The sequence below is a fragment of the Mustela nigripes genome, chromosome 15 (assembly GCF_022355385.1).
Source record: "Mustela nigripes isolate SB6536 chromosome 15, MUSNIG.SB6536, whole genome shotgun sequence".
Lineage (NCBI taxonomy): Eukaryota > Metazoa > Chordata > Mammalia > Carnivora > Mustelidae > Mustela > Mustela nigripes.
In genome coordinates this window covers 23806480-23829066 of record NC_081571.1, presented here as the reverse complement: position 1 = coordinate 23829066, position 22587 = coordinate 23806480, and the positions used below count along the sequence as shown (strand labels likewise).

Sequence of the window (22587 nt, the reverse complement as noted above, 5' to 3'; positions counted from 1 at the left end):
CTCGCTCTTTTAATCACGGACCCATTATTGGGGGACCTAACACTTCCTTCTCTCCAAAGGAAAGAACAGTGGTGTTTTTCCTAAAAGAAAATCTTAAATTGAATTGGGTTGGTAGCATTCAGCCTAAAGCCTCCAAAGAAATTAGATGCACGGTTGGGGAGGAGGATAATTAACCTTACTTTGCGCTCTGGTAGGAGCCCTTAACTAGAGCCTGGGCGTTGGTCCCAAGAGGAATGGCCATCCCACCCAACCCGAGTTGTGGGGTGTCAGGCAGAAAGCTGTCTCCATCCCTCCAAGCCACTGTGGCTGGGTTTCTGGTCTTGAGAGATGCAGATGAAGTGGTGTGAAGGGTTGGGCTTTTTTTTTTGTTCCTAAAAATGCAACGAACAAAAAAAAAAGTACAACAATCCAAACCCAACCATCTTGTCGCGCGCCAGCCTTCTTCCCGGGTGGCGCCGCCTCTGGTTGCCCGCGCTCCGTCAGGCACAGCGCCCGCGTCCTAGCGAACGCCGTCAGCCGCCCAACGGCCGGGCTCCGCCGGATCCGGTACCGCGCTCTGCGCCGCCCCTCTGCAAGGGAGAAAACCAAGCAGCCCGGGACCCTCCCCCCTTCCAGCCGCACCGCGGGCGGCGCCGGTTATTGGTGACGGTTGTTGACACCGGAAGGACTCCCGCCTCACCTCACCCACTGCCCCTCCCCACTCCCACCCCCACCGCGGGGAAAGGCGAAACTCGGGAGACGGAACAAAGGCGAAGCCCGGCCGAGGAGGCGGGCCGAGGTGCCGGGAGGGGAGGGCGCTGGGGCGGGGCACGGCTTGCGCCGCGAGTCCATTTTGCAGCCGTGCCCAGCCGGTAGCGCGTGCTCCCCGCGGGCGGAGGACAGACGACCGCAGGGCTCCAGGCGGGGCCCCCGAGGTCCGAGATAAGTACCCGCCGGGTCCCTCTCAGGGAAGGGGCTGATCCTCGGGGCTGCTGCGAGGATGGGGACTTGCCCTGGCAGGACAGCGACCTGCGTGGGTGGGGGGCTGGCGGAGAGCTCAGTGTGAGCTCCACTCCCAGATGCACGGCGGAAGCCAGCTGGGCACTGGAAGAGGCGTGAATTGCAGCGGCGTGCAGGGGGCGTCCGCCTGGCCGGTGCAGCTTGTCTGTGCTCCAGAAAACCTGCTCCGCTACCGATTATGCCCGGCTTCACGGCCAGAGCCTCGAAATCGCCTACGAAAGAAAAGGCGACCATGAATCCTAAATCGGAGCGCTCAGCCACTTTCTGGCACCGAATCTGGGGAGGTGCCTTGGCGTCGGGGGAGGGCGCCCTAACCGGGAAGCTCCTTAGTACTGCACAAAGATCTCCAGCCATGCTCCTGGCTTTTTCACCAGGTCCTACCTAGCACGCTGGCTTTATTTGTGGGGGACGACTGAAAAAATTGAGGATCAAGACTAAGGGTGCTGTGTAAATTAATGCATACTACTGTCTTCTTTGTTCTTTCTTTGCAGTAGTCTCGATTGTCGATCAAAACGTGAGAAAAAAACCCAAACCTGATTTTTTTGTCCTGGGAAATAGTGACCCTGACGAATACACCTGCTCGCAGGGGACAGAGGTAAACTACAATACTTCTCCCTACATTAAAAAACCAAAAAAGCACCCAGTTTTTTTAAGGCCGAGAACCATGCAAAATTCAACTAAGTGTAGAATAACCATGCAAAATTCAACTGTGTTCGGTCCTCATGGGTGGTCTCTGTCCTTTTCATATTTTTTCAAAATTCAGAAGAATAGATTCAGTATTTGGAAAATTTTTATGTAGCAGTTATTCTACAAATATTGCAGTACACAGATTTATAATGAGAAGGAAAAGAGATGCCTCGGTAGCATTTTTTTTTTTTTAAGATTTTTTTTTAAAGATTTTATTTATTTATTTGACAGAGATCACAAGTAGGCTGAGAGACTGGCAGAGAGAGAGGAGGAAGCAGGCTCCCGCCTAGCAGAGAGGCCAATGCGGGGCTCGATCCTAGGACCCCGCGATCGTGACCTGAACCAAAAGCAGAGGCTTGAACTCACTGAGCCACCTAGGCGCCCCTAAGTTGTTTTTTTTCCCTTCTCCCCTACCATGCTGCTAGGACTTGTACAAATACTGAGTTTTCTAACTCTAGAGACTTTTATACAATAGGTATTTTAAAAGCAGAATTTCATTTACATAGCCACCCCTGGTAGAACTTGATGGAGCAGTTGATTAACTGGTTGTATTTCTGTCTTACACAATGAGAAGAGACATTTCTTAAGGCTCTCTTTTTCTTAAAAACACCTCCTTCTTTGCACTAGCTGAGATACTAAGCCTCCCTGGTAAGTTCTTACATAACACCAGGTTATTCTTTCCATTCTGTACATTTATGTACCGGGTCTTAACTTGTAATTATGGTTACCTGGTCTTAACTTGTACCACAGCTATGTTCAGATATGCCCATTTCTGGGAAAGTGCTTTGTATGTGGTATCCTATATAATGGCTTTAACTTTTCATGAAATTGTAGTTCAAGAGTCCAGTTCTTTCAGGACCTTTCTTGGTTAATATACTCATGCTCTAAAATAACACTTTAAATGTGAACTTGCATTTTGTGTATTTGTTCACAACTGTAATCCATCCATCTTATATTTATATAGTTTAGCAATTTACAAAACTGGCACTCATTACTTAATCTTCTATGATGAGGATGAGTTCGATAATGTAAAAATCCTCATTCTATGGAGGCTAAAACTCTTGCTTAAAGTTAGATATTCAGAGACAGGTTCAGTGCTCTATTTCCTCTACTAGAGAGCCTGTTATAGCCTAGTTTGTAAAAATCATAAAATTTTAGAAGGGATTTAGAGAGCCATGATTAAACTTCTCTATTTTATGAGAACACTGAATTTTTTTTTTTTAAAGATTTTATTTATTTATTTGACAGACAGAGATCACAAGCAGGCAGAGAGGCAGACAGAGAGAGAGGGGGAAGCAGGCTCCCCCCTGAGCAGAGAGCCCGATGCGGGGCTTGATCCCAGGACCTTGGGATCATGACCTAAGCCGAAGGCAGAGGCTTTAACCCACTGAGCCACCCAGGCGCCCCAAGAGAACACTGAATTTTTGATCCACTTTCTGGATCGTGCTAAAAGCCTAAGAATTGGGAAACTCAGGTCCTATGCCTAGCTTGCTGTGTATAATTGGGAAAGCTCCATTTTTGGAGCAGGGGGGTTCAGTTTTTTCAGTTATAAAGTTAGGTCTTTTCTAGGTAGTCTCTAAGATACTTTTAGACCCAGTACTTTTTTTTTTTTTTAATATTTTATTTTTTTATTTGATAGAGATCACAAGTAGGCAGAGAGGCAGGCAGACAGAGAGGAAGGGAAGCAGGCTCCCAGCTGAGCACAGAGCCCGATGTGGGGCTCCATCCCAGGACCCTGGGACCATGACCTGAGCCAAAGGCAAAACTTTAACCCACTGGGCCACCCAGGCACCCCTAGACCCAGTACTTCTCTTTTATTCCTACTCCATAACTTTTATTACCATATATTCCCTATACATATTAGTAATCCTAAATACATATTAACTGCCTTAAACTGTTTTATATTTTAATTTTTTTTTTTTTTTAATTCATTTGATAGAGATCACAGGTAGGTAGAGAGGCAGGCAGAGAGAGAGGAAGGAAAGCAGGCTCCTTGCTGAGCAGAGCCCGATGTGGGGCTCGATCCCAGGATCCTGGGATCATGACCTGAGCCAAAAGCAGAGGCTTTAACCCACTGAGCCACCCAGGCACCCCAGACTGTTTTATATTTTAAATTTGGGTAGGTATGGTAAACATGTATGCCTTATTCTTTTTTCTTTTTTTTTTTTTTAACTAAACTATAAAAGTAGGTTCTGTTGTAAGATCAGGAACTGCATGGAGAAGTAGGGCACTCCTACATCATTAGTTAGAGTTCATAAACTGGTATACGTGTTCTTGAGAGAAACCTGGTAATCTTTTCAAGGTCCTAAAATTCTTCTCATTGACATGCCTAACAGTACACTTAAAGGAACCATCTAAGGAAATAATCAGAGCTGTAGACCTTTTCTGCAAGATGTTCATTTAAATGTTATAACCCAAAAAGACTTATAGCCAGTAAGAGCATATCCGTAAGATGGACTATCACATTTTAGAAGAATATGTAACAATAGGTAAAATATATGTAATAAAGTGAAAAATGGTGGATACAAAATAGTGTGAAGCTACCAGTTTTGTTAAAATAGGTATGTACACAAACACAACACACACAAGATTGGAAAAAATAAATAATAATGGTTATTCCTTGCTGATGTGATTATAGGTGATTTCTCCCCTGTATTTTCTGAATTTTCTATACTCACAAATTACTTTTCTAGTTTAAGAAAAACATAAAAGTTGGTTGCTTGGATAACCTTTCTAACTTCAGTATGGTGTCAACTTTCTGTGTCCTTTTTATAAGGCATTTATCATACCTTTTACAGGAATAATATCTTTATAAATGTGCTATACTTCTGAATTTAGGGCAGGAATTGAGTTTTGGCTTATATTTTATCTTTTTAAATATCATTAGGTCATTGGATTATTCATTCTTGTTACTCAACAAAAACACTGCCATCTTCATTACCTTGGCCTTGAACTCTGGATACTAGAATGGTACTGAAGAATAGAGTGCTATCCCCACTTCTCATAATAGTTAACCAAATACAGGCATCCTCTGACATACAGAATCCATTAAGCCTTCTATAAAGCAATTTCCTATAAACTTAAAAAATAAATTCATTTCCATTATAGATGAAGACATACTACTAAGGAAGAGTTGAACTGCAAATTTTTTGTTAACAGTTTAAATTATTGTTTTTCCTGTGTCATTAGTGCCACAAGTATATTCTACTGCAATAGCCAGGTTCCTCATTGTAACTCCATTAGGAGCTTTTTTATTCACCCTGCATATTTGTGGTATTGAATATGAGCGAGGAGTGCCAACATAGTATATATAATATAGCCAACCTAAAAATTGCTCAAGTTTAGCACAATTGGCTTTCTCCTTGATATATTCTGTAGCCCGTAGCCCACATTTACTTTAGAATGAGATGTATACATAATTCTACACTGAGCAAAAGGACCTTTGTTTAAACTAATTACATTTCCAACAGGCATCTCAGAAGTAAGTTCTTATTAGTTGGTAAGTAGTGCTTATATATATCTACAAAATGCCTCTTTTCCCCTCTATGGTATTATATATAAGTAACCTCAGTTATCTAGATGAATCCAGCTAGCTACCTACCAAATGATAGACTTTGATAGTACTTCTGAAAGCTGGCATTAACCTGAAATACAGATTTAGATGATGGAGACTTTTTATTAGATACCAACCAATAATGATTGCCAAATTTATAGTCGTAAAATAAGAAGTTGTTTTAGGGGTAAAAATTTTCTATCTTAATTAAACTCGCTTGTATTTATTTAGGGGAAAAGAGACCAGACATTTCTGGTTTGACCTTTCCAGAAGTCATTAGTTCCAGCTTAACTGGGACTCTTTCACAGGTAAAGGTAAAGATCTGAATCTGTTTGGTACCAGAGCAGGAAAATAACTTAGTCTATATATATGTTTTCCTCAAATTCAGACTTACTCAAATGGATTTCACCTGGTGATTTAATCAAATGGATTTCCAATGCCCTAAAATGGGTGGGAGAGAATAGCCTTCAACACCGTGTGGAAATCACACAGACTTCTGTGGGGATTTTTTGTTGCTAAATTAAAAAAAATTTTAAATAACCTCTCCATCCAACATGGGGCTCAAATTTATGATCCTGAGATCAAGGATGCATGCTCTACTGACCAAGCCAGCCAGACATCCTCCCCCAGATTTCTTGACATTTGTGCAGAGGTGGGATAGGGATATCTGATGGAGCTATTGTCCTAAAATCCTATTGACATAATGCTGTGGAATAATAGCTGGGATAATTATCAAGAGACATAAGGGAAAAAAAGGGGGGAAGAAAGATAAGTAAGGTAAAGGGGGCAGGTAGGGGATAAGGAAAGAATAGGAGGAAATCAAAAGACTATACACCTTGACATGGGCAGTATGATGAGTTAAGAGAATAAATAAACAAAGGAAAGTCAAGGCAAAATCGCGGTTCAGAAAAGAGAATGAAGGAAAGGAAAAAAAAACACATTTTTTTTTTTTTAAACACATTTTTTTGAGTGGTCTGGATTAAGTAGTAAGGATAATGACCTGGTTTTTATGTTTCCGAGAATGTTACCATAGTCTAAAACGTTTTACTACTAGAAATACCCTAGAAACTACTAATTCTGGGATAATGCCAAAAAACGGAAGTTTCTTACTGTCTTACATTGACATATAAGTAACTTTTATGTTGTGTTTGCAGGAGCTGCATAAGAATTAGGCTATTTTAGACACTCTATCTTCCATAATCCTTTTTTGAGATTCTTCAACTCACTTTATCCTGTTTTGATCATGTAAGTTATGGAACAGTCTCTAAAAGCCAAAATAAAGTGTAATAACAAATCGATACAGAACACTTACATATTTTGTAAATAATTTTCATACATTATTGACTTTCAAAACAATTGTATAATGAGGAGAGAAACTGCAGTATGTCTGTGGTTTGTCAAAGGCCACTGTCTAAGATCAGATGAGTATGTCAGCCTCACAGACCTGGATCGAGATTCTTTTAATACATTTTTTTTTTTTATAAAAGAAAACAATACTGTAGCAGATCAAGCTCTTTAAAGCTTATCATACTTAGCTAATGCTTCTGAAGTTTTGCTTTTTAAGTTCAGTATGGTTTTCTTATAATTGGTCTCCCTTTTTAGTTTTTTCCTAAAGAAGAAAAGAATTTTTAGTGAAAATTTTCAAATATACAGAAAATTTTTAAAATACTACAATAAATATCCTTACATCCTCTATCTAGATTCAGTAACTTGACCCTAAGTTTCAAGAAAGCATTACTAGTGGATCTCATACTAGCAGAATACAGTAAACTACTTGAAAAGAAATTAATATGCTGAGAGGAAATGCTTTAAAAAAAGCAATCCTTTTATTCCAAGCATTGCTTCAGGAAAGATGGATGGCTCCCAGTTTAGTAGAGGTTTGCATAATTTAGTTTTGTCTATGAGGTATGTTTCAATATTTGCTATGTAGTTTCTTTTTTTTTCTTCTTGATTTTTACTTGTTTAACACACAGAGATCACAAGTAGGCAGAGAGGTAGGCAGAGAGCTGTATGTAGGGCTCTATTCCCAGGACCCTGGGATCATGACTTGAGCCAAAGGCAGAGGCTTAACCCTCTGAGCTTCCCAGGCGCCCCTGTTATGTTATGTTTCTTATTAGGTATCTACTTTGGAATTCCTGAATCCAGAGAGGCCTCAAAGCAGGATGGAAATTTGATTTAAATCCTTAAGATACAAAGTATTATTAACTTTTCTTTTTGTTCTCTAATGGGATTTGGAAGGAAATAATGGGGAATATCTTGAACAACTTTATATTCTTACTATTAAATTCAGTGGCTTAATAGGGAAGTTTGACTAGTTTTTTTTATTAAAATTAACTTTGAGTGAACAAATGAGCACCTTTTGCATTATAGTCTTTGAGTTGATCATTTAAAAGCAAGGGACTTCTAGGAGAGAGAATTCTAATACACATATATAGGTTTTGCTTTTTATTTTAAGACTACTTCCCTTTTTAAGTATTAACTTTTCCATTTTTAATATTCTGGTTATCATGTTTCAATTTTCATTTGTAGAGACTTGTTGCTATATACCCACTCAAGGTAGAAGAGTTTTCATAGTCTTCCTTGAGTGCAGATATCATGAATATTTGCCTAAAAATAAATCTGTGGTGGTGTTATACAATCATGCATTTGTCAAAACTCACAGAATTGTATACCAAAGAGTGAATTTTATTGTATGTAAATTAAAAGTATATTTAAAAATACACATATGGCAGGAAAATGAGGTTGAAAATGAGAGGTGGTAGATAATTATATATTTGCTACTTGGTTGGTATAAAACTTGGGAAATTTCTAATTAGTGGGTAAAATGGATTTCTGTGCTTCAAAATTTAGTCTTTCTTGGTTTTCAGAAATACATTCAAAGGAAAAAAAGAATCTTGGAAATGTGTTTGCTGTTGTACACTGAACTTGACAGTGCTTAAGTTGAAATTTTATTACTGGAGAGGAATAATTTTGTTTACATAGTTTCTTGACTTCTATACTGGTAACGAAAATTAGCTATAGAAAAGAGGGGATATGTACCTTAGTACCTACAAAGGAGTATGTTTTATTGACTTCTTCAGATTTTTATGTTAGCCATACTTTAAAAATTTTTTTTATTTTTGTTAACATATAATGTATTATTTGCCCCAGGGGTACAGGTCTGTGAATCGTCAGGCTTACATATTTCACAGCACTCACTATAGCGCATATCCTCCCCAATGTCCATAACTCAACCACCGTCTCCATACCCCCGTTAGCCACACTTTTTAAGAAAAGAATCTCTAAGTTCCTTTATTGCAAAGCATACTCTTCACTTAGTGAGCCTAAAAACCTTATTAGTGACATATTTTCCTTGAAAACTTTTGAGGCAACAAACTTTCTATGGTTTTTTGGATTCGGCTGTTTCAGTTTTCTCTAAAAGTTGGCTGTGGGAGTGGTCACATTAATTTCACAGAGAAAGTTTTGAGTATAAAGAAAAGAAAATGTTTAGCTTTAAAGTCAACAGAAATAAGAATCTTTAAATTATAAACCAAAATTTGTAAGCTGCATCTGGATCCACCAGAATTTTGATGTAATTTTTATTTTTCAAAAAAGATTTGAGGGGTGCCTGGGTGGTTTAGTCGTTAAGTGCCTGCCTTCGGCTAGGGTCATGATCCCAGCATCCTGGGATCGAGCCCCACATCGGGCTCCCTGCTCCGAGGGAAGCATGCCTCTCCCTCTCCTGCTTCCCCTGCTTGTATTCCCTCTCTCACTGTCTGTCTCTGTCAAAAATAAAATAAAATAAAAAGATTTGAGAGTGAAAGAATGCTAGAGGAGGGGCAGAGGAGCAGAGGAAGAGGGAGACAAAAAGACTTCCTACTGAGCAAGGATCCTCATGGGGGTCTTGATCTCAGGACTCTTGAGATCATGATCTGAGCAGAAATCAAGGGTCAGTTGCTTAAGCAACTGAACCACCCAGGTGGCCCTTGATGCAGATTTTTAGAAAGGGGCTTTCTAAGAGGTTTTTTTGCTCTTTTCCTCTGATTAATTTTCAGAGCTATAAGGTGATTATGGCTTTGGGATGACTGTTTACTAATACATTTTTCTATGTATGACATTTTCCTGTTTATTTTTTCATACTTGATTGCCTTGAAATTCTTTCTGGCCCCTATTGCAGTATCTTTTTTAGTTTTCCTCAAAGTTTCTGTTTGCCTTGGGTGCCCATTTTTTCCCCACTGCATCCCAACCACTTGGTATTCTTTATTTTTCCTCTTATTTATTTAATATGATTGTATAAAATTCTATGGGAATATTAACCTTGCAAGAATGAGTAAATGAGTTTACTTTAGCCCTCTGTTACTTTCCTGTTTCTACTTCCTTCTCCAAACTCTATAGTTTTAGCATGGAATTCTTAGGTGAAAGAAGATAACAGTGGAGATGATAAAAATATAAAACAACTAAGGTAGCAGGATCAGCAAATGTTTTCTTTCTCTGTTCTAGAGTCAGAATTTTAAAATTTTTGTTTATTTGACAGAGAGCGAGCAAGCACAAGCACGGGCAGCAGCAGAGGGAGAAGGAGAGGCAGACTCTACTGAGCCGGGAGCCTGATGTGGGGCTTGATACAGGGTTCAATTCCAAGACCCTAGGATCATGACCTGAGCTGAAGGAAGACACTTAACTAACAGACCCGCCCAGGCATCCCCAGAGGCAGAATGTTTTATAACTGCTTGATAACTTCTCTTAGAACACTAACTCCATCCAGTCTGTATAGCCATTCTCCTCCCAATGCTTTTAAAAGGTCTTGTGATTTCTTATGTCACAAAAGATTGTTCTGAAAAATAAGCTCATCACATATTTTTGCCTTTTGACATTAAATTTGACAGAATATTCTTTGTTTTAATTCTGCATATAATTTTATTACAATTTATTATACATCTGTCTCTCAAAACTTAATGTAAAGCCCTAAATTAATTATCCTTGCAAACTCAGCTAATTTTTTTTTTTTTAAGATTATTTATTTATTTATTTATTTATTTGACAGAGATCACAAGTAGGCAGAGAGGCAGTCAGAGAGAGAGAGGAAGGGAAGCAGGCTCCCCGCTGAGCAGAGAGCCCGATGCAGGGCTCGATCCCAGGACCCTGAGATCATGATCTGAGCTGAAGGCAGAGGCTTTAACCCACTGAGCCACCCAGGTGCCCAAACTCAACTAATCTTTTAAATACAATTTATCTTCTAGATTATAGCTCTGATTGTGACTTAAAATTACTGCTAAAATTTATTTACTTATTTTTCATTATAAGATGATCTGTAGATTATTAGACCCTCTTTTATTTATTAGTTTGGTGGTAATGTGACATAATTTTGTCCCTTAGTAAGCTGAATGAGGATATAGCACTATATTTGGATTTAAAACTTTAAAGATAGAAGTTTTAATATGTACATTTAAAAACAATAAATGAGCTGAAAAGTGGTATCTAGATCAGGAATCTCAAATATTTTTTTGTCTCTGGATGACTATACTCTTTAAAAACTGAGAATCTATATATATAGATAGATAGATATAGATAAACCTATTACATGTAACATAATTTGTGAAAAATAACATTTTCAAAAGTTGTGAGAAGAGTGGCATTGCTTTACATATTTATGGATCTCTTTAATGAATTGTTATTAATAGATTATAACGAGTCTTTTATCTGTCCCTGCATTACACCTGTTAAAAGAAGTTATTTTGGTTGAAATATACAAAGATCATATTTGGCCTTACACAGATAGTATAAGGCCAAATATTGGTGTTGGTAAAGGGAAGAATATTTTAATAGCCCTTTCTGATAATTGTGGATCTTCTTTGATACTATACCAAGACTCAAAAGTGGTAATTTCTTAAAAAGTTGCAATATGAATCTGAAATCATATTATTGAAGGTGTTGGTCTTTTGATCTTTTGCCTGATTTTTATGATTTGTAACATGCGTTGATGATCTGAACTAATTAGTTAATTGTGTAATGCAGATCTCCAAATGTTAACATTTTATTATACAGTAATGGCCCCCTAAAAGAGTAAAAGCCCACACTTGTTAAATTTACCACTTATTTCATTAGAAAATAATTAATGGGAAGTAAGCCCTTTCGTGGCAAAATGTTTTCCAAAATTCTAACTTTCATTCAAAAACTTAACTTTTATTATTGGCCAGAAATACCATGTTTCCCTTGAAGTGAAGGGCTTATTTTGTTCATTTCTGAGTAGATGTCTGCTTTACCTAAGTCTAAATAGCCTGTATGTCACTTATTTTTCAAATAAAATTGTGTTCCATAAAAAAAAGCAGCTGGTTCAGATTGTGACTCAATCATGAAAGTGCTTTTTCTCCAGACAATATCTGTTGGGTAGAGTAGAAATGCTTTGTTTACTTCCTTTTTTGTCACTGAAAATATTGAAAAGGTATGTAGACACTAATCAGGATTTAATAAAATGAGTAATTTTGGTGCTTCATAAAGATGATTCTTAAATAAAGCTGGCTACTCCCACCCATACCATGGGTGTGTGGTAATGAAGAGTACAATAACTGGTAGTACAGTTTGGTACTGCCTTTTGCCTTGTTTGATTTCCACTAAGCCTCCAGCAGTGTCTACTCACCATTACTTTTATAGTACAATTGTCAACACGGTGCCAAAAGCAAATATCATCTCAGTATTATTGTGAAAAAAGTATTGACCTTCACAAATGACTTGAACAGAGTCTTAGGAACACCAGATTTCTGCTCACATTTTGAGAATTGATGCACATTAGACAGTTGTGGTGGTATAAAAGAAAACGTCATTTAATTCTCTGAAGGATGAATTGCAACTCTCATGTTTTTACTTACAATTTGAGTAATTATAATCTTGCCTCTGAAATAGAAAAATTTGCCAAATTTTAATAAAAGCCTGCACGAGATGCATGCTTGAATTTATATTTCTGTGCTTCTTTCTTTTAAATAGCATACCATTTTATAATTGTGGGCCCAGATTAAAGAGCTCATTCTATTCAGACACTGAGTAGCTTTGTTTCTGACAGCTAGTAGTCAGCTTTCTGTTTTAAAACAATCAATTGGGTCCTGCTGGCTTAACTTGCAGTTGTCCTAGACCTCACCCTATCTCAGCCAAAGACTGTTGTTGGAAAGCCCACACAAAGGCCTTGTGTACAGGGAGTCCTGCTAATAAGGAGTGTGTTCTAGTCCCAGCAGATTAAATCTGCTTTGGTGTGCATTCCCTTCCCAAATTTCTCACTCATTTCCTTTGTTTGCCTGGTTATTTCTGTGAGAGATCATTTTTTAATGCTTCTGAAGATAGTTTCTTCTGATTATTACATAGTCTGAGTGGAGGGGATTACTGGAGTAAAATATTTCTTTCTCTGTGGTAGGATGTGATGGAGCTGCTTGAAGAAGATCTCACATGCCCAATTTGTTGCAGTCTGTTTGATGATCCTCGAGTTTTGCCCTGCTCACACAACTTTTGCAAAAAATGCTTAGAAGGGATCTTAGAGGGGACTGTGCGGAATTCCCTGTGGAGATCCTCTCCATTCAAGTGCCCTACATGCCGTAAGGAAACTTCAGCTACTGGAGTTAATAGCCTTCAGGTTAATTACTCCCTGAAGGGTATTGTGGAGAAGTATAACAAGATCAAGATCTCTCCCAAAATGCCAGTGTGCAAAGGACACTTAGGGCAGCCTCTCAACATTTTCTGCCTGACTGATATGCAGCTTATTTGTGGGATCTGTGCTACTCGTGGTGACCACACCAAGCATGTCTTCTGTTCTATTGAAGATGCCTATGCTCAGGAAAGAGATGCCTTTGAGTCCCTCTTCCAGAGCTTTGAGACCTGGCGTCGAGGAGATGCTCTTTCTCGCTTGGATACCCTGGAAACTAGCAAAAGGAAATCTCTACAGTTACTGACTAAAGATTCAGATAAAGTAAAGGAGTTTTTTGAGAAGTTACAACATACATTAGACCAAAAAAAGAATGAAATCCTGTCTGACTTTGAGACCATGAAACTTGCAGTTATGCAAGCCTATGACCCAGAGATCAACAAACTCAACACCATCTTGCAGGAACAACGAATGGCCTTTAACATTGCTGAGGCTTTCAAAGATGTGTCAGAACCCATCATATTTCTGCAACAAATGCAGGAGTTCAGAGAGAAAATAAAAGTAATCAAGGAAACTCCTTTACCTCCTTCTAATTTGCCCACAAGCCCTTTAATGAAGAACTTTGATACCAGTCAGTGGGAAGACATAAAATTAGTAGATGTGGATAAACTTTCTTTGCCTCAAGACACTGGTACATTCATTAGCAAGATTCCCTGGAGCTTTTATCAGTTATTTGTGGTAGTCATTCTGCTTAGCCTTCTTATTTTCTTTGGTCCCACTATATTCCTAGAAGGGTCTTTATTTGATGAATTCACAAGTTGGAAAGACCATCTCTCAAACTTCAGTTCCTATCTGACTAAATCAGCTGATTTTGTAGAAGAATCAATGTTTTACTGGGAACAGGTGATGGATGGGTTTTTCATTTTCAGTGAAAGATTTAAGAATTTTACTTTGGTGGTGCTGAACAATGTGGCAGAATTTGTGTGCAAATATAAACTATTATAAAATCTGTTGCAAGTGTATAGTTCTCTGTCTTTTATTAGAAATTTGTTAAAGAGCTGAGTGGTAGTTAATATTTGGTCAAGATTTCAGTCAGGTATTTTCCTGCAAAAGTATTCGTTTCAAAAATAATGTCTTCTACATGTTGTTCATGTAGCATAAAGATAAATGTGAGATTTAATAGTAAGTCCCGAAACTTCTTCCCTTTTTAAATAGTGCTTTTGTAATACGCCTCTTACCCCCAGTATTGGTTGTGTTTATGCTATGGAAAAGAAGTGAAAGCACAACATGATCTAATATTGTGTAAATGAGGTAGTGTAACTGATTGTTCATTTAAGCATGTAATAAAGACTATTCTTGTAAAGTAACTTTTTTGGAGACGGGACATTCTTTTTAAAAAGGAAAGAAGATATGGGTGAATTGGACTTCAGATTTTTCTAGATTTGAATTTCTAAATTTTACTTTTTTGTTAAAATGTAAATTTAAGGTGAACAAAAAGTGGCATTTTTCTTCTATTAAGTTTACATTTTTAGGAGGGTGGAGATTTCCGCTTGCCTTTTTCCTCCTTTGGTTTTGTGAATCACCAAAGGAATTCAAAGGAAATGTTAGGTGGCTGTGCAAGCAAAGGTGTAGGTAAAAAAAAAAAAAAAAAAAAAAAGCTTAACACATGGCAAGAACAGGAAATGGGAAAGTCTTTACTGGCAGCTAAGTGTTATGCCATTCCAAAGTATCATGGCAACTGTACAACCAAACCAATCCATCGTTTAACATCTTTTCAAAGAGAAGTAAGATTAATTTGACAATAGATGGAACAATCTTTCAGCTATTATAAGGTACAAAGTAATCAGCTAAAAACATATTTGTTAACTAACTAGGATTTAAATAAAAATAAAAAGATAGCAATACATACATACATACACTACTGGGGGGGGCATTAAAACCCTAATGTTCACATGAGATAAAGATGTACTACCTCCCAGTTTTTTTGTTTGTTTATTTGTAAATTTATTTGAGAGCGATAGAGCAAGAGCAAGGAGGAGAGGCAGAGGGAGAAGGAGACTGCTAAGTAGGAAGCCTGATGTAGGGCTCAATCCCACATGATTTGAGCTGAAGGCTGATGCTTAATGGACTGAGCCACCCAGGTGCCTCCTATCTCGCATAGATTAAAAATACTTCATGTACTCATCTTGCTTAGAATCCAGATGAAAACAAGAAGTGATCTTATCTTAGAACTGCTCTCTAGTCCCCTATTTCTGTCATGGAACAAGATATTCCTTAGAAAGCCAAGAGTGTCACCCTGTTCTTTAATTAGTTTGAGAGGAAGCAACTAAATTTAAAGTACAAAAGAATCCACCAGTGGGGGGCACCTGGGTGGCTCAGTGGGTTAAAGCCTCTGCCTTCCGTTCAGGTCATGATCTCAGGGTCCTGGGATGGAGCCCCACATCGGGCTTTCTGCTCAGCGGGGAGCCTGCTTCCCCCTCTCTCTCTGCCTCTCTGCCTACTTGTGATTTCTGTCAAGTAAATAAACAAAATCTTAAAAAAAAAAAAAAAAAAAAAAAAAAAAGAATCCAGCAATGGGAGTAAGTCAAATTAAGCTGCTAGTTGAGGTAATGGCTGTCTCATCCGTAACTGATAATGATTTAGCCACTAAATTGCTAAAGGGTTTATAAATTACAATAATATTTCTCTGCAAATCTTCTGCCATGACAACTTATAGATAAGAGATCTGGGGAAAGGGGAATGCTTTTCTGCTCAGCATTTTTTTTTTGAAGGTTTTTAAAATCTTTAAATCTTTTTTAAAAGATTATTTGAGAGAGAGGGAGCAAGAGAGAAAGAGCATGAGCAGGGGAAGGGGCAGAGGGAGAAGGAGGAGGAGACTTCCCACTGAGCAGGAAGCCCAATGTGGGGCTCCATCCCAGGACCCCTGGATTGTGACCTGAGCTGAAGGCAGACATTTAACCCACTGAGCCACCCAGGCATCCCTCCCAGTACTTTTTTTTAAAAGATTTTATTTATTTATTTGTCAGAGAGAGAGCGAGCACAGGCAGACAGAGTGGCAGGCAGAGTCAGAGGGAGAAGCAGGCTCCCTGCGGAGCAAGGAGCCTGATGTGGGACTTGATCCCAGGACGCTGGGATCATGACCCCAGCCGAAGGCAGCTGCTCAACCAACTGAGCCACACAGGCGTCCCACCCAGTACTTTTTTTAAAAATAGAGATTTACAATAGGTTTTCATGGATAATTTTTTTTTTTAAGATTTTATTTATTTGACAGATCACAAGTAGGCAGAAAGGCAGGCAAGGGAGAGGAGGAAGCAGGCTCCCTGCCTAGCAGAGAGCCTGATGCGGGGCTTGATCCCAGGACCCTGATTAGGACCTGAGCTGAAGGCGGAAGCTTCAACCCACTGAGCCACTCAGGTGCCCCCATGGATATTTTTTTTTTTTAAATGGGATACAGGAAAGGGATCTAGTTGACATCTATCCTTAGAAATATTAGCCGTTTTTTTTAAACAATCCAGTTCCTCATCTGTTGCTTTTTCATTTTGTATACTGCAAGTTCCCAAGCAACTCAAATTTGCAAACACAGCTATGGATACAATATTTGCTTTAATTATATGGGATTATAGTTCTCTTTTGTTATTTTCCCCACCCATTCATTTCTTAATCATATATAACTAGCTATGGCTAGAGGTTGATTTGCAAGTTCCTAAGTCGGTAACCTCTAGTTTGAAGCAAGAAAAGGATGAGTAGTCAGGAACTGGTCACTTTGAATGTGGGAGGGAAGATATTCACAACAAAGTTTTCTACCATAAAGCAGTTTCCTGCTTCTCGGTTGACACGAATGATAGATGGCAGAGACCAAGAATTTAAGATGATTGGTGGCCAGATTTTTGTGGACAGAGATGGTGTTCTATTTAGTTTCATCTTGGATTTTTTAAGAACTCACCAGCTCTTATTACCCACCGACTTTTCAGACCATCTTAGGCTTCAGAGAGAGGCTCTTTTCTATGGACTGGATCCTCTGGTTGATCTCTTAAACCAAGAACACCTGCTACAGCCAAGACCTGCCCTTGTGGAGGTGCATTTCCTAAGCCAAAACACTCAAGCATTTTTCAGAGTGTTTGGCTCTTGCAGCAAAACAATTGAGATGCTAACTGGGAGGATTACAATGTTTATAGAGCAACCTTCAGCACTGACCTGGAGTAGTAACTCCTTCCCTCCTCAGATGACCTTACTTCCACTGCCTCCACAAAGACCTTCTCACCATGACCTGGTTTTCCAATGTGGCTCTGACAGCGCTACTGATAACCAAACTGGAGTCAGGTATTTTGTACTTTGAAGTATCTCTCTTCTAATACCAGTTCCTGATGTTTCCCCTCAAAACTGCAAGTTTCTCAAGGTTGAAACTTTTCTTGGAAAAAATTATTACTCAAATGTTTTGGAGGTAATAAATAGAGTTGGGTAGAATGATCAGATAATTATTGGGCTATTTTTCAGAGGGAAAGAGGGTATTGTTACTATGTAGGACAATAGGAATAAACCAAGACTGTCCAGGGAAAATTGGAACCATGGTCATTCAAGTTTTAAGAGGAAATAATTTTATAGATTATGTTCCTTTGTTAGTGAATTTGGCTTAGGACTGAGACAACGCCTTTTTTTCCCCCAGAAGATTCTTTTAGTGGCTGGCTTATAGGAAAGTCTCAGTAGTTTCTCTTGATTTCCTTACACTCTACATATATTTGTTCTTTTAGTCCTTATCATTTGGCTACTGATTTTCCTCCGTCTCACTTTACTTTTAAACACCATTATGGCAGATATATCCCATAGCAAATTTGGTGTCCATTACATCTTTGGCACTCTGAGACAACTCAAAATATTGGGATAGGCTGTCAGTATGTAGCTCCTGAGTCAATTATTCACTTTCTCCCCCTGTTGTTCTTGGCTGAACACTAAGGCTGATTTCTACTCTGCTGTCAGGGATACTTTTTTTTCTTCTTAAAAATGTCTTAATGTTTTAGTAACTGTCCCACCATTGCTTTAGTAACTGAAAGCTGGCTTTAATTTTCAGGAGGAAAAAAAGTAGTCTGCATATGGTCTTTACTGATACTACTTAAAAAAAAAATTTTTTTTTTTTTTTTGTGGGGGAGAAAAGGTACACATAGTTTAGGATATTTTCTTGACTTTAGCAGTTATCATCAGGAACTATCAATGTTTGCCTCTCCCACAACACACTCCTTTGTTCTACTTACCAACTGAAGAACACTGGGCAATATGACAATTCTTCAGTTAGTACACTTAATAATTTCCTGCCCTCCCAAGAAAGGTTGAAATGTCACTTTGGGAAAAGGGAGCTAGTTAAATTAATAGGTTGATTGTGAAGAAAAATTAAGAGAACTTAATTTATCTCAGAGTGTTTTGTTGTTGTTGTTGTTTTTTAAAAGATTTTATTTGTTTATTTGACAGAGAGAGAGAGAGAGAGAGAGATCACAAGGCAGAGAAGTAGGCAGAAAGAGAGGGGGAAGCAGGCTCCCTGGTGAGCAGAGAGCCTGCCTCGGGGCTCAATCCCAGGACCCTGAGATCATGCCCTGAGCCGAAAGCAAAGGCTTAACCCACTGATCCACCCAGGTGCCCCTCGAAATCAAATAAACAAATGCTGAGAGGACTCAAAGACATAAAAATATGTGTAAACCTGGTGATTCACAAACCTGTACCCTGGGGGATAAAAATATATGTTTATAAAAAATAAAAAATTATTAAAAAAAATAACCTTGATAATATTTAAAAGGGTAATACAGCTATATCAATGTGGACATGTTATGCTGACATTATTAAAACTAACATACAGCCAATCTGAAAAGTTCAGGTTGGTTTTTTTCTTGAACTGTGCATATTGGTTCTATAGAATTTCCTAGGAAATATAAAATTTTGTCATTTTTGACTCCTGAGGCCTTTTGACCCTGTGCTTTACTCTTTAACAATGGATAGTTACTGAGTAAAAATTGACAATAAAATAGACATTTTTATCTGCAAAATTGTACCTGAAAAAATGCATTTGATAGAAATAAGTTACAAAAGTAAAATTCTGTAATGTCAGTGTTTATAATGGGTAGAATTAGATCTAGGGGGAAACTAAATGTATTAAAATATTCATTAAAATGATTGAATCAATTCATTTAATTAAGATGATTAAAATAACATTAAGTAAATTGAAATGAAATTAGAAATAGTTAAATTATATTAAAAAATTAAGCTAATTTGTTTGGACAAATTGCTCCAGAAAGTAATTTCTCAATGAAAATTCATCAGTATTGGTTATATTCCTAAATGTGGATTTAAGTGATTTTGGAGATCACACGAAGGTCTCTATTTTCAGTACCCTGTAATTACTAATTTGGATTTATAAAGGAAGCCTCAAAAAAACTGATCAAAAATGGTATAATAGGGGCGCCTGGGTGGCTCAGTGGGTTAAGCCGCTGCCTTCGGCTCAGGTCATGATCTCAGGGTTCTGGGATTGAGTCCCACATCGGGCTCTTTGCTCAGCAGGAAGCCTGCTTCCTCCTCTCTCTCTCTCTCTCTGCCTGCCTTTCTGCCTACTTGTGATCTCTCTCTGTCAAATAAATAAATAAAAATCTTTAAAAAAAATGGTATAATAACTTTATTTGAGGTTTTAAATCAAATTGGTATGTTTAATTTTGCTAGTTACTAAGGGATGCTTTATAATCAAACATCTGTTGTGTGTCCTAGGTATGTTTCTATAAAACCAGATAACCGAAAATTGGCCAACGGAACTAATGTCCTCGGCTTACTAATCGACACTTTATTAATGGAAGGCTTCCACCTAGTCAGCACTAGAACATTATCTTCTGAAGACAAAAGTGAATGCTATAGCTTCGAAAGGATAAAAAGGCCTGAAGCTCTCACCATGAACAAAACACTGAAATCAGAGTTTACCATCACGTCAGAGCAATCTCAGAAAAAGAAATGAAGTTCTCTGTTCTTTTTTAGAGTAAAGAGAAATTGCCATTTTCTTGTTTGGAAATTCCATATTTATGGCATGTGTGTTAGTCATATACATACTCATCCTTACTTCTTGGTCTTATCTCCTAGTATGCCATCTCGGGCAACTATACCTCAACAGTGCTTATGCCACACTAACTGCTTGCTGCCCTCTAAATAACACTGTCCACTTGGTGCTTTGGCACATGTTCCTTCCACCTTCAATGCCCCTTTCCCTTTCTTTTCTTCATGAAAATAAGCTCTCAAGAGTGGGTTCTGGAATCAGACTGCTTGATTTCAAATCTCAACTTAATCAGTTACTTCCTATATTACTTGGGCAAATTATTTAAGCTCTCTCTGCTTCAACTTCTTCATCTATCAAAATGGGGATAATGTATCTTCTTATAGGATATATGAAAATAAAAGGAGATAATGCAAAGTACTCAGCACACTGTCTGGCACATGGTAGACACTAAGTAACTGTTAGTGACAGTGATGATGATGATGATGAAGATGAAGACTGGGGTTGCCTGGGTGGCTCAGCGGGTTAGGCTGCTGCCTTCAGCTCAGCAGGATCCAGGATCCTCGGATCAAGCCCTGCATTGGGCTCCTTGTTCAGCAGGGAGCCTGCTTCTCTCTCTGCCTCTCCCTGCCACTCTGCCTGCTTGTGTGTGCACGCTCTCTCTCTGACAAATAAATAAATAAAAATCTTAAAAAAAAAAAAAAAAGAAAAGAAAAAAAGGAAAGAAAAAATGAGGCCTTGTTTTCCTCTTTCCCAGGCATATTAATCAGACCTTTCCTCTGTACAGACTTACATGACATCATAAAAACAAACTTTTTTCACTTGAATGTGAGCTCAGTCAACTCAATAGTTTTAACACTACTGTGTGTAAAGCACTATTAAACATTTGGTGAGAGGAATAAACTGTTACTAATTAGCACCTACATTTGGTGAAAAGCTTCTGAATAACCTCTCCTAACATTTAAAATATCCATATACCATGACTTAGTGATTCCTCTTGTAGGAATTCTTCATATATATATGTTATTTTGAACCCTAGGATAAACATCTAGAAAAGGAAACATTAACTCAAAGAGCACCAAACACACAGCAAGCTTAAAAACCTGCATGGAAGCAGTTGAGTACCTTTTTAAAAAGTACAATTAATTCGTTCAAAGATGATGTTAAACATTTGTTAGACATCATAGTAGGTTTTCAGGATTAAATGAGTAAGACAAAAATTCTTATCCTCAAAGAGCTCATATTCAAGAGAGAAAGTACATCGTCATAATAGCAAAAGATAAGAAATAAACTCAGTTCATCAATGGGAATGGGTAAATTATGATCCACACAATGAAATACTATGTAGCCTTAAAAAGAATAGGGCAACAGGTTACAAACTAAGTAAAGATTGTCAAGTATCTATCTGTAAGTGGAAAAAAATGCAAGGTGCAGAATGATGTATAAAGGGGAAAATCTATTTCCATTATATATGCGTGTGTGTGTGTGTGTGTGTGTGTGTGTGTAGTTTCCATTTGTGGAAACATTCTCATTTTCTTATACATGTATAGAATTTTCAGCAAAGATATGGGACACCTATGTAGAAGGGAACAGGGTTAGTGCGGTTTAGGTATGGAATGAAGACCTACTTTAAACAGATCATGAAGATGTATTATCTATTTTAAAAAAAAGAAAGGAAGAAGATACACCTGAAACATGTATGTGTGTGTGGAGAAAGGAATTTTAGGGGGGCTATAATGGCATAGAATGGCCCATTATCTTATACTGATAAAAATGTTTATCTACCTTTCCTGTGAAAACCCTCCCCCTAGTAAAGAATTTGCATTTCTGAAATTTCTACCAATTATAGATTTGTGTTCTAGATTGTAGAGAAGAAATACTTTTATAATTTCCTAACAGTATCTCAACAGGTTATATAATGTAGAAGTGGAAATTACTTCAAGATTAGTAACATCAAGGTTAGCAGTTGAAAATAATGACCCAAATAAGAGAAAAAGCCCCTTGAATAAGTATTTTGTTTTTGGTCGCACCTATCCCCACTTTTTAGCAAAAAAGTCAATTTAGTTGTTTTACTGTGTCATCTTAATTTTGGGGATGATGTGTTTGGTTTCCTTGCTAGCACCATATTCTAGGGCACAATATTTTTATTCTGTTAAATTTCTGACATTTTGTGACTTAACTAGTTGGATGCAGTTGGCAAGTTTATATATACAACACTGTTTAATTCTGTATAGAGCTTTGCTAATAAGAGCATTAAAAAACTGATAACTGGTTTTAAAATACTGAAACAAAAATTATTTTAAAAGGTTGGCAAATAATAAGACAGGAAATGTTTAAACTACTGTTAGGGGATGCCTAGGCGGCTCAGTTGGTTAAGCATCTGCTTGCTTCTCTGCCTGCCGCTCCCCCTGCTCATGCTCTTTCTCACACTCTTTCTCTCAAATAAATATCTTTTTAAAAATCACTGTTAATATGTTCTCAGTCATTCACATTCGCAGAGAACTACTCTGAGTTGAGAAATAAAATATTCTTTTTAATATGCTAGTAGAAACATAATACCTATAGAGACACAATATATATGACATTCATTCATTCATTCAGTAAATATTTACTGACACCTTCTGTGTGCCAGATACTATTTTAGGCATTGGAGATACTACAGGGAACAAAACAATGCCTTCCCTTCTAGAGTTTTTTCACAAAAACAATTCATAACATTGACAATGGGTT

At 38.0% G+C, this 22587-nt stretch overlaps 2 protein-coding genes across 2 annotated transcripts; both read left to right on the top strand.

The window, feature by feature from the left end:
- The first annotated feature begins 696 nt into the window (after positions 1-696).
- On the top strand, positions 697-14209 carry TRIM13 (tripartite motif containing 13). The gene is made up of 3 exons (XM_059377431.1): positions 697-914; positions 1491-1594; positions 12618-14209. Exon 3 carries the CDS (start codon positions 12624-12626, stop codon positions 13845-13847), a length of 1224 nt encoding a protein of 407 aa, XP_059233414.1. The 5' UTR covers positions 697-914; positions 1491-1594; positions 12618-12623; the 3' UTR covers positions 13848-14209.
- Positions 14210-14827: 618 nt separating this feature from the next.
- On the top strand, positions 14828-22274 carry KCNRG (potassium channel regulator). The gene is made up of 2 exons (XM_059377433.1): positions 14828-17162; positions 19584-22274. The coding sequence occupies exons 1-2, from the start codon at positions 16582-16584 to the stop codon at positions 19822-19824; spliced, it is 822 nt and encodes a 273-aa protein (XP_059233416.1). The 5' UTR covers positions 14828-16581; the 3' UTR covers positions 19825-22274.
- Positions 22275-22587: the final 313 nt, after the last annotated feature.

Excerpts from the sequence above, each read along its gene's own strand:
- TRIM13 (XM_059377431.1), top strand. The coding sequence starts at position 12,624 with ATGGAGCTGCTTGAAGAAGATCTCACATGCCCAATTTGTTGCAGTCTG.
- KCNRG (XM_059377433.1), top strand. The coding sequence starts at position 16,582 with ATGAGTAGTCAGGAACTGGTCACTTTGAATGTGGGAGGGAAGATATTC. Across the intron at positions 17,163-19,583 it reads GATAACCAAACTGGAGTCAG|GTATGTTTCTATAAAACCAG; the intron begins GTATTTTGTACT and ends TGTGTGTCCTAG.